At 53.0% G+C, this 12787-nt stretch overlaps 1 protein-coding gene across 1 annotated transcript in view; it reads left to right on the top strand.

Moving 5' to 3' along the window:
- Window positions 1–12438, top strand: part of LOC132385480 (uncharacterized) — an 86022-nt gene extending 73584 nt beyond the window's left edge. The window contains exon 5 of the mRNA XM_059957575.1: window positions 11273–12438. Within this exon, the coding sequence (XP_059813558.1) occupies window positions 11273–11532 (260 nt within the window). The 3' untranslated portion in view covers window positions 11533–12438. The remainder of the gene's footprint in view (window positions 1–11272) is intronic.
- Window positions 12439–12787: the final 349 nt, after the last annotated feature.

The following is a 12787-nucleotide window of genomic DNA, read 5'->3' as shown; positions in this document are numbered from 1 at the left end:
AGACAGGAGTTCAGTCTGGTCATGACCAGCCTCTCAGAGCATTTCATCACTGTAGACGTGAGTGCTGCCTTTCTGAGGCACCACTCGTTGAAGATGTCCTGGATCCTGGGGGGGGTCTAGTACCCACAATACAGCTCATTTCAACCCTTTCTTCCATAAGGGGCCCAAAGATGCTCACGACAGTGCAAGTGCCAACGTTACATCCTCGCTTGTATATTCTAGTCTCGTTCATACAGATCACACCTGTGGGTGAATCTCGGGCCAGAGGGCACAGCCTCAGAATAGAGTGATGTCCATTTAGAACAGAGATGAGGAGGAATTTCTTTAACCAGAGGGCGGCAGATCTGTGGAATTCATTGCCACAGATGGCTGTGGAGGCCAAGTCATCAGAAATATTTAAAGTGGAGCTTGATAGGTTCTTGATTAGTCAGGGCGTCATAAGTTACGGGGAGAAGACAGGAGAATGGGGTTGAGAGGGATAATAAATCAGCCGTGATGGAGAGGTGCAACAGACTCGATGGGCCGAATGGCCTATTTCTGCTCATGTCTTATGGGCCCTTGGAGTGGGGGCACATGGTCACAATGGGTACAGTGGGGGCTTTCTGGTAATGATGGGCCCCCCAAGGAACCGGCTGTTTTGTACATAGTGACCATATTTTAAGGAGAAATCATTAACAGTCTTGTAAATCCTGATGTTTGTAGTTTGCGCGTGAGTTCTGTAAAAAGAAGATGAGGTGGAACAAGGTAAAGCAACAGCGGAAAGCAGAATAAAGTGTAGCAGCTTCAGAGAAAGTGCAGGCCAGGACAGCAAGGTTCAAGGTCTAATTGTGAGGCCAAGAGACGATCACCATAATGGTCCTGGAGCCTGGTGGGACGCACTTTCAGGCTATTGTCCCTTCCGCCCGATGGTGGGTGGGGGGGCGGTTTGATTACGATGGCAGAGTGAGGTGCAGATGGAGTCTGTGCAGGGGGGGCTGAGCTGGGTCCTTGCGGTCACGGGCGGAGCAGGCGCTATTCCGAGCCATGGTGTATCGGGATGCTTTCCTGCGCGTCGGTGGTCCAGTGAGAAGACTCTCCTCAGTACTTCTCCAGTCTTTGGAGACCCTTTCCAGCCGGGGCACCCAGACACCGACCTAGTCAGAGGGTAGTTTCCAATGACCAATTAACTGACTGACTGCTACCTCTTCGGACCGCGGGAGGAAACCACGGGGACACGGGGAGGATGCAGGAACTCCTTACCGACTGCGGCGGGTGGGTGCCGTGTGTAGGATGTGGGAATCAGACTGGGTTCTTGTGGGGGGGGGGAATTGTAGAAAGTACAGCAAACGCTTGGGGCAAACAGGGTTACTAATGCTTTGGGGACTGGCTTCAACTGTACTAACATCTCTCTCTCTCTCTCTCTCTCTCTCTATCTCTTTTTTCCACTTCCCTCTCTACCACTCTCCCTTCTCTCCCATTGCCTCTCTTTACCACTGACCATCTTTTTGCCCCCACTCCTTCCCATCTTCCCCTTGCCCCCGCTCACTCTCCCTCTCAAACCCCCTCTATTTTCTCTCCCATCTCCCAACGCCCTCTCCCCTCTCCCGACTCCTGTCCCCCTCTCACCACCCCTATCCCCCTCTCACCACCCCTAACCCCCTCTCTCCTCATCACCCCTATCCCTCTCTCCTCTCACCACCCCTATCCCCCTCTCCTCTCACTGCCCCACTCCCCTCTCTCCTCCCCATCTCCTCCCCCCTCTCTCTCCTCCCCCTCTCTCCCCACTCTCTCCCCTCTCTCCCCCCTCCCTCTCCCCCTTCCTCCCCCTCTCCTCCCCCACTCTCTCCTCCCCTCTCCCCCACTCGCTTCTCCCCTCCTCCCCCTGTCTCTCCCCTATCCCCACTCTCTCCTCCCCCTCTTTCTCCCCTCTCCCCCACTCTCTCTCTCCCCTCTCCCCCCCTCCCCCCCTCCTCCCCACTCTCTCTCCCCTCTCCTCCCCCTCTCCCCTCTCCTCCCCCTCTCCCCCCTCTCTCTCCTCCCCCTCCCCACTCTTTCTCCCCCCTCTCTCTCTCCCCTCCCCCTCTCTCACCCCACTCTCCTCCCCCTCTCTCCTCCCCCCTCTCCTCCCCCCTCTCTCCCCCACTCTCCCCCTCCCCACTCTCTCTCCCCCTCTCTCTCCCCCTCTCTCTCCCCCTCTCTCCCCTCCCCCTCTCTCTCCCCACTCTCTCTCCCCACTCTCTCTCCTCTCTCTCCCCCTCTCTCCCCACTCTCTCTCCTCTCTCTCCCCCTCTCTCCCCACCTCTCTCCCCACTCTCCTCCCCCCCTCCTCCCCCTCTCTCCCCCTCTCTCTCCCCACGCTCTCTCCCCCTCTCTCTCCCCACTCTCTCTCCTCTCTCTCTCCCTCTCTCTCTCCCCTCTCTCTCTCTCCCCCACTCTCCCTCCTCTCTCCCCCATGTCCGCCCCACCGCCCCTCACAGATCTCTGTGTCTCTCTGCTGCTCAGCTGCCTGTTCTGCCGCCCGGGGGATGGCTGCGCCCTGCTGCCCGCCCTGTGCCCGTCGCCGGCGCCATGCCGCGGTTGCGGGCCGCCGGGTCTGGGCGCCGCGACCGGCGGGGAGACGCTGCGGGGCTGCCGGGCGCTGTGGGACTGCTCCCTGCTGGAGCCCTGCCAGCAGTCAGCAGAGTGCCTGGAGCTGGCGCTGGAGATCTCCGAGCTCTGCTACCGCTGACTGCGAGGGAGCGCAAACGGGGAGGGTGAAGGATCGCACGAGAGAGGGAGCGTGAAACGAACTGGGGGGAGGGGTGAAATAGAACATAGATTAGTACAGCACAGTACAGGCCCTTCAGCCCACAATGTTGTGCCGACCCTTAAACCCTGCCTCTCATATATACCCCCACCTTAAATTCCTCCATATACCTGTCTAGTAGAATCTTAAACTTCACTAGTGTATCTGCCTCCACCACTGACTCAGGCAGTGCATTCCACGCACCAACCACTCTCTGAGTGAAAAACCTTCCTCTAATATCCCCCTTGAACTTCCCTCCCCTTACCTTAAAGCCATGTCCTCTTGTATTGAGCAGTGGTGCCCTGGGGAAGAGGCGCTGGCTGTCCACTTAACATAAACTCTATTCCTCTTAATATCTTGTATACCTCTATCATGTCTCCTCTCATCCTCCTTCTCTCCAAAGAGTAAAGCCTTAGCTCCCTTACTCTCTGATAATAACCCATACTCTCTAAGCCAGGCAGCATCCTGGTAAATCTCCTCTGTACCCTTTCCAGTGCTTCTACATCCTTCCTATAGTGAGGCGACCAGAACTGGACACAGTACTCCAAGTGTTTCCTAAGTTTTATAGAGCTGCATCATTACCCCACGACCCTTAAACTCTGTCCCTCGATTTATGAAAGCTAACACCCCATAAGCTTTCTTAACTACCCTATCTACCTGTGAGGCAACTTTCAGGGATCTGTGGATATGTACCCCCAGATCCCTCTGCTCCTCCACACTACCAAGTATCCTGCCATTTACTCTGTACTCTGCCTTGGAGTTTGTCCTTCCAAAGTGTAACACCTCACACTGACGAAGGGTCTCGGCCCGAAACGTCGACAGTGTTTCTCCCTAGAGATGCTGCCTGGCCTGCTGTGTTCCACCAGCATTTTGTGTGTGTCACCCCACTCTTCTCCGGGTTGAACTCCATCTGCCACTTCTCAGCCCACTTCTGCATTCTATCAGTGTCTCTCTGCAATCTTCGACAATCCTCTACACTATCTACAACACCACCAACCTTTGTGTCATCTGTAAACTCGCCAACCCACCCTTCTACCCCCACATCCAGGTCGTTAATAAAAATCACGAGAAGGGGAAGGGGAAGGGGGAACAGCAGGAAGCAGGGGCAGTCCGATCCCACATGCCCCCACCCAGCCTATCACCCACAATGCAGACCTGGGAACCTCTCACCAGCCCTCCTCCCTGCTGAGAATCCACCCACCAATCCAAACCCCACCCCCATCCTCCAGCCGCATTTCGAGAGGGGAGGGGGAGACCTTCCCTCCCTACCTTGTCTCCGTCCTCGTTTCCGCTCCAGGGGTACCACCTCCCCTCCTTCCCCAGTCCTGTCCCAGAGGAGATGAGACCCCCCCCACACCCCTGCCTGACCCCCTCCCTTGCGGTAGGAGGGGTGGGGAGGGAGAGGGGGTCTGTTGAGTACACAAGGGAACCCACATTGTCTGTGGTACCCCAGATGTGGGCTCACCAACAGCCCCCCCCTCACTGAATCACCAGCTCGTGACCGTGTTCAGTGTGCTTGTAATAAAGTGAAGTGTTGTGATGGATACTCTGTGCCTTACACTACCTGTATAGACACACACACACACACAGACACACTCACACAGACACATAGATACACACACACAGACACACACACACAGACACATAGATACACAGACACAGACACACAGACACACACACATAGATACACAGACACAGACACATAGATACACAGACACAGACACACACATATACACACACAGACACACACACACTCTCACAGATACATAGATACACATACACAGACACACACACATATAGATACGCACACACACAGACACACACACACAGAGACAGACACAGACACAGACACACACACACACAGACACACACACAGACACAGACACATAGATACACAGACACACAGACACAGACACACACATATACACACACACAGACACAGACACACTCACACAGACACATAGATACACACACACAGACACACTCACACAGACACATAGATACACAGACACAGACACACAGACACACACACATAGATACACAGACACAGACACATAGATACACAGACACAGACACACACACATATAGATACGCACACACACAGACACACACACAGAGACAGACACAGACACAGACACACACACACACACAGACACACACACAGACACAGACACTTAGATACACAGACACACAGACACAGACACACACATATACACACACACAGACACAGACACACTCACACAGACACATAGATACACACACACAGACACACTCACACAGACACATAGATACACAGACACAGACACACAGACACACACACATAGATACACAGACACAGACACATAGATACACAGACACAGACACACACATATACACACACAGACACACACACATTCTCACAGATGCATAGATACACATACACAGACACACACACACATATAGATACGCACACACACAGACACACACACACAGACAGACACACACACACACACACAGATACGCACACACACAGACACAGACACGTATGCACACAGACACACACACACACACGCACCACACACACGCACCACACACACACACACCACACATACACACACAGACAGACACATAGAGACACACACACAGATACGCACACACACAGACACAGACACACGCACACAGACACACATATACACAGACACAGACACATATACACAGACACACACACACACACACACACACAAACACAGACACATACACACACACACACACACACACACACACTCACACAGACACATAGAGACACACATACACAGACACACACACACAGATACGCACACACACAGACACACACATATATACACAGGCAGACACACACAGACAGACACACACAGACAGACACGCACACAGACACAGACACGGACACACACACACACACACAGAGACACACACACACACACAGACACACACACACAGACACTCACAGACACGTATGCACACAGACACATAGATACACATACACAGACACACACACATAGATACGCACACACACAGACACAGACACACAGACACACACACAGAGACACGCATGCACACAGACACCACGCACACAGACACACACAATCACACACACACATAGATATGCACACACACAGACAGACACAGACACACACACAGACACACACACACACACACATAGATACGCATAGACACACACACACAGACACATAGATATGTACACACACAGACACACACACATATACACAGACAGACAGGCAGACACACACAGACAGACACACACACAGACACCCACAGACAGAAACAGACACACACACATAGAGACACACACATACACACACAGACACAGACCCACACACACTCAGACAGAAACAGACAGACAGACAGACACACACACACACAGAGACATGCATGCATACAGACACGCACAGACACGCACACACACATAGATACGCACACACACAGACAGACACAGACTCACACACTCACACACATATAGATACGCACACACACAGACACACGCACAGACAGGCACGTATGCACACACACAGACAGACACAAACACACACACAGACACACACACACTCACTCACACAGACACATAGATACACATACAGATGCACACACACATATAGATACGCACACACACAGACACAGACACAGACACATACACAGACACGCCCACACTCACACACACAGACACACACACACTCACACAGACACATAGATACACATACAGATGCACACACACATATAGATACGCACACACACAGACACACACACATATACACAGACAGACAGGCAGACAAACACAGACAGACACACACACAGACACCCACAGACAGAAACAGACACACACATACATACACAGACCCACACACATTCAGACAGAAACAGACAGACAGACACACACACACACACACACACAGACATGCATGCATACAGACACACACAGAGACACACACACACACACACACAGACAAACACAGACACACACACAGACACGCACACACAGACACGCACACACACACACATAGATACGCACACACACAGACAGACACAGACACACACACTCACACACACAGACACGCACACACACATAGATACGCACACAGACAGACACAGACTCACACACTCACACACATATAGATACGCACACACATAGACACACGCACAGACAGACACGTATGCACACAGACAGACACAAACACACACACAGACACACACACACTCACACAGACACATAGATACACATACAGATGCACACACACATATAGATACGCACACACAGACACAGACACAGACACGCCCACACTCACACACACAGACACACAGACACACATACATATACACACACACAGACACACACTCACACAGACACATAGATACACACAGAGACACACATACACAGACACACACACAGACATGCACACACACAGACACACACAGAGACACACACACACACAGACACACACACAAACACAGACACACACACAGACAGACACACACATAGATATGCACACACACAGACACAGACACACACAAACACAGACACATAGAGACACACACACATAGATACGCACACACACAGACACAGACACACACACACAGAGACAGACACACACAGACAGACACAGACATACACACACAGACACGCACGCACACAGACACACACACACACAGACACGCAAGCGCACACACACACACAGAGTCAGACACACACACACACGCACACAGACACACACACAGACAGACACACACACACACACATGGACACACACACACACAGACACACATACGTATACACACACACACAGACACACATACATATACACACACACAGACACACACTCACACAGACACATAGATACACACACAGACACAGAGACACACATACACAGACACACACACACACAGATACGCACACACAGACACACACACACATAGACCCACAGACAGACACACACACACAGATACGCACACACACAGACAGACACACAGACACACCACACACACATATACACAGACAGGCAGGCAGACACACACAGACACACACGCACACAAACACACACAGACAGAAACAGACACACACACATAGAGACACACACATACACACACAGACACAGACACACACACAGACAGAAACAGACAGACACACACACAGACATTCACGCACACAGACACACACAGAGACACACACACACACACGCACAGACAAACACAGACACACACACAGACAGACAGACACACACACAGACACACACACACACATAGATATGCACACACACAGACACAGACATGCATGCATACAGACACACACAGAGACACACACACACACAGACAAACACAGACACACACACACACACAGAGACACGCACAGACACGCACACACACACACACATAGATACGCACACACACAGACAGACACAGACACACACACTCACACACACAGACACGCACACACACATAGATACACACACAGACAGACACACAGACTCACACACTCACACACATATAGATACGCACACACACAGACACACGCACAGACAGACACGTATGCACACACACAGACAGACACAAACACACACACAGACACACACACACTCACACAGACACATAGATACACATACAGATGCACACACACATATAGATACGCACACACACAGACACAGACACATACACAGACACGCCCACACTCACACACACAGACACACACACACTCACACAGACACATAGATACACATACAGATGCACACACACATATAGATACGCACACACACAGACACACACACATATACACAGACAGACAGGCAGACACACACAGACAGACACACACACAGACACCCACAGACAGAAACAGACACACACACAGAGAGACACACACATACACACACAGACCCACACACATTCAGACAGAAACAGACAGACAGACACACACACACACACACACACACGGACAGACACAGACACACACACACAGACATGCATGCATACAGACACACACAGAGACACACACACACACAGACAAACACAGACACACACACAGGCACGCACACACAGACACGCACACACACACACATAGATACGCACACAGACAGACAGACACAGACTCACACACTCACACACATATAGATACGCACACACACAGACACACGCACAGACAGACACGTATGCACACAGACAGACACAAACACACACACAGACACACACACACTCACACAGACACATAGATACACATACAGATGCACACACACATATAGATACGCACACACAGACACAGACACGCCCACACTCACACACACAGACACACACACACAGACACGCACACACACATAGATACGCACAGACAGACACAGACTCACACACTCACACACATATAGATACGCACACACACAGACACACGCACAGACAGACACGTATGCACACAGACAGACACAAACACACACACAGACACACACACACTCACACAGACACATAGATACACATACAGATGCACACACACATATAGATACGCACACACAGACACAGACACAGACACGCCCACACTCACACACACAGACACACATACATATACACACACACAGACACACACTCACACAGACACATAGATACACACAGAGACACACATACACAGACACACACACAGACATGCACACACACAGAGACACACACACACACAGACACACACACAAACACAGACACACACACAGACAGACACACACATAGATATGCACACACACAGACACAGACACACACAAACACAGACACATAGAGACACACACACATAGATACGCACACACACAGACACAGACACACACACACAGAGACAGACAGACACAGACATACACACACAGACACGCACGCACACAGACACACACACACACAGACACGCACGCGCACACACACACACAGAGTCAGACACACACACACACGCACACAGACACACACACAGACAGACACATACACACACACATAGACACACACACACACTGACACACATACGTATACACACACACACAGACACACATACATATACACACACACAGACACACACTCACACAGACACATAGATACACACACACAGACACAGAGACACACATACACAGACACACACACACAGATACGCACACACAGACACACACACACATAGACCCACAGACAGACACACACACACAGATACGCACACACACAGACAGACACACAGACACACACGCACACAAACACACACAGACAGAAACAGACACACACACATAGAGACACACACAGACACAGACACACACACACAGACAGAAACAGACAGACACACACACAGACATTCACGCACACAGACACACACAGAGACACACACACACACACAGACAAACACAGGCACACACACAGACAGACAGACACACACACAGACACACACACACACATAGATATGCACACACACAGACACAGACACACACACACACATAGATACGCACACACACAGACACGCACACACACACACACACACACACAGACACACTCACACAGACACACACACACACACAGACACACTCACACAGACACACACACAGACACGCACACACAGACACACACACACAGACACACTCACACAGACACACACACACAGACGCACGCACACAGACACACACACACACACACACACACAGACACACTCATACAGACACACACACACAGACACACTCACACAGACACACACACACAGACACGCACGCACACATACACTCACACAGACACACACACACAGACACACACACTAACACAGACACACACACACAGACACGCACGCACACAGACACACACACAGAGTCAGACACACACACTCACACTCAGACACACACACACAGACACAGACACACACACACACACACACGCAGTGGCTGAAGTTCATCCTGGGCTTCAGGGTTTGGTGGGGATGGGCTCATCTTCCTTATACCCCCATCAGGATGTTCCACGACTCTAACCTGTTCTCATTTCTCCCCCAATCCACCCGCCTACTTCTCTCCCCCATCTCGCTCTCCCATCCCTTCCTCCCCTCCCTGCTCCATCCCTTCCTGCTCTCCTCCCCTCACTCTGACAAACCTCTCTCTCTTTACCCCACTCCACCCCTTGCCCTAACACTTACTCTGTTACCTGGTCTCTACTCCACCTCTCCCCTATATCCTTCCCCTCAACCTCTTCTTCACTTCCCCTCTCCCACCCCTTTCTACACATATCCCCCTCCCCTTCTACCCCTCCCCTGCCCATCCCCACTCTCCCCTCCCCCTCATCTCCCCTCTCACACCCCTCTTTTCCTTTCCCCTCCCCTCCCACCTCCCCCACTTCCTCTGTTCCCCCCCCTTCCTTTTCTTCTTCCCTCACCCTCCCTCATGATCACCCTCCCCACCCCACTCTTCTCCTCACCCATCCCTCTCTCCCCTGATCATTCACCCTCAATATACTCCCCCCTCGCCCCCTTCTGTGTATCCCCTCCCTCCTCCCCGTCGCCCCTCTCGCCCACAGACTTCTGCCTGCACTGCGTGCTTGCCTGCCTGTTCTGTGAGCTGCTCTCGTTCTGCGGGACGCTGGAGTGCGCTGGGACGGAGGGGGTGTCCACCCCGGCCGGGGGGGGCGGCTGCTGTGCCGGGGGGGCCGAGGGCTGCGGGGCCGCCGAGGAGGTCTGCCCGTGGGGCGGGGGCTGCGGGCTGCTGCACGAGTGCTGTGGGACCGGCGAGTGCGTGGAGATCTGCCTGGAGTGCTGCTCCATCTGCTTCCCCGCCTGAGGGGTGGGGAAGGGCGGGGTACCCTCCCCTCTCCCTCATCCTCCCCTCTCCCTCTCCCCACCCTCCCTCTCCCCTCTCCCTCTCGCCACCCCCTCTTCCTCCCTCACCCCTCTCCTCCCACCACCTTCCTCCTTCTCCCCTCTCCCTACTACCTCTCCTCCCACCCCCTCTTCCTATCACCACCCTCTCCCTCTCGCCACCCCCTTCCTCCCTCTCCCCTCTCGCCACCCCCTCTTCCTCCTCCCCTCTTCCTATCACCACCCTCCCTCTCATTACCCCTCTCCTCCTACCCCCTTCCTCCTTCTCCCCTCTCCCTCTCACCACTACCTCTCATCCCACCCCCTCTTCCTATCACCACCTTCCCTCTCACTACCCCCCTCCTCCCACCATCACCCTCCCTCTTCTCCCACCCCCTCGTCCTATCATCACCCTCCTCTCCCTCTCACCACCCCTCTTCCTCTACCCCCTCCCTCTATTACCTCTCTTCCCCTCCCTCCCTCCTTTTCCCCTCCCACTCTCCCTCTCTGCTCTTTCTCTCTCACCTCTCTCTCTTCCCTTTCCTCTACCTGCTCCCTCTCCCCTTCTCACCCCACCCCTCCCTCACCCTCCCTTTTCCCTTCCCCTCCCACTCTCCCTGTTTCTTCTCTCTCCCTCTCTCCCTTTCCTCCCTCTCTCCCCAACCCTCCCTCTTTTCCTCCCTTCCCCTTACCATCTTCCCTCTCCCCATCTTCCCTCCCTTTCTCCCTCTTTCTATCCCTCTCATCTCCTGCCCTCTCTACTTCCTCTTCCTCCTATCCCTACTCTCCTCCTCTCCCTCTCCTCACCTCCCTGGTCCCCTTCATCCCTCTCCATCTCCCTCTCTCCCCCCCCACCCCACACCCAGTACCGGGGACCATTGGTAACAGTCCCGCCCCCCCCCCCCCCGCCGCCAGCTCACGACTCTGTGTCCCGTGCGTTGTGACGGACAGAATGGCCTCACGCTCTGTATTCGAGAATAAAACACTTGAAACGGCCTCCCTCTGAATTAACTCTCCCGCTTCGCGATGTGGGGCAGGTGGGGTAGGGTGGGGGTTGGTGAGGGAGCTTCATTATTGTCTGGGTGGGGGGAGGCAGTGTGGGAGGTGGGCGCTGTGGGAGGGGGAGGTGAGGAAGCTCAGTTCTGAGGGAGGAGTAGTGGGATGAGGGGGCGGGTGAAATGGTGAGAGAGGTGGTAGTGAGGGAGTTCAGCACTTTGGGATGGATGGTAAGTGAGGGT

This window comes from Hypanus sabinus (genome assembly GCF_030144855.1).
Source record: "Hypanus sabinus isolate sHypSab1 chromosome 24 unlocalized genomic scaffold, sHypSab1.hap1 SUPER_24_unloc_20, whole genome shotgun sequence".
Taxonomy (NCBI): domain Eukaryota; kingdom Metazoa; phylum Chordata; class Chondrichthyes; order Myliobatiformes; family Dasyatidae; genus Hypanus; species Hypanus sabinus.
The sequence above is the reverse complement of the archived record's forward strand: the minus strand, read 5'-3'. Positions and strand labels throughout refer to the sequence as shown.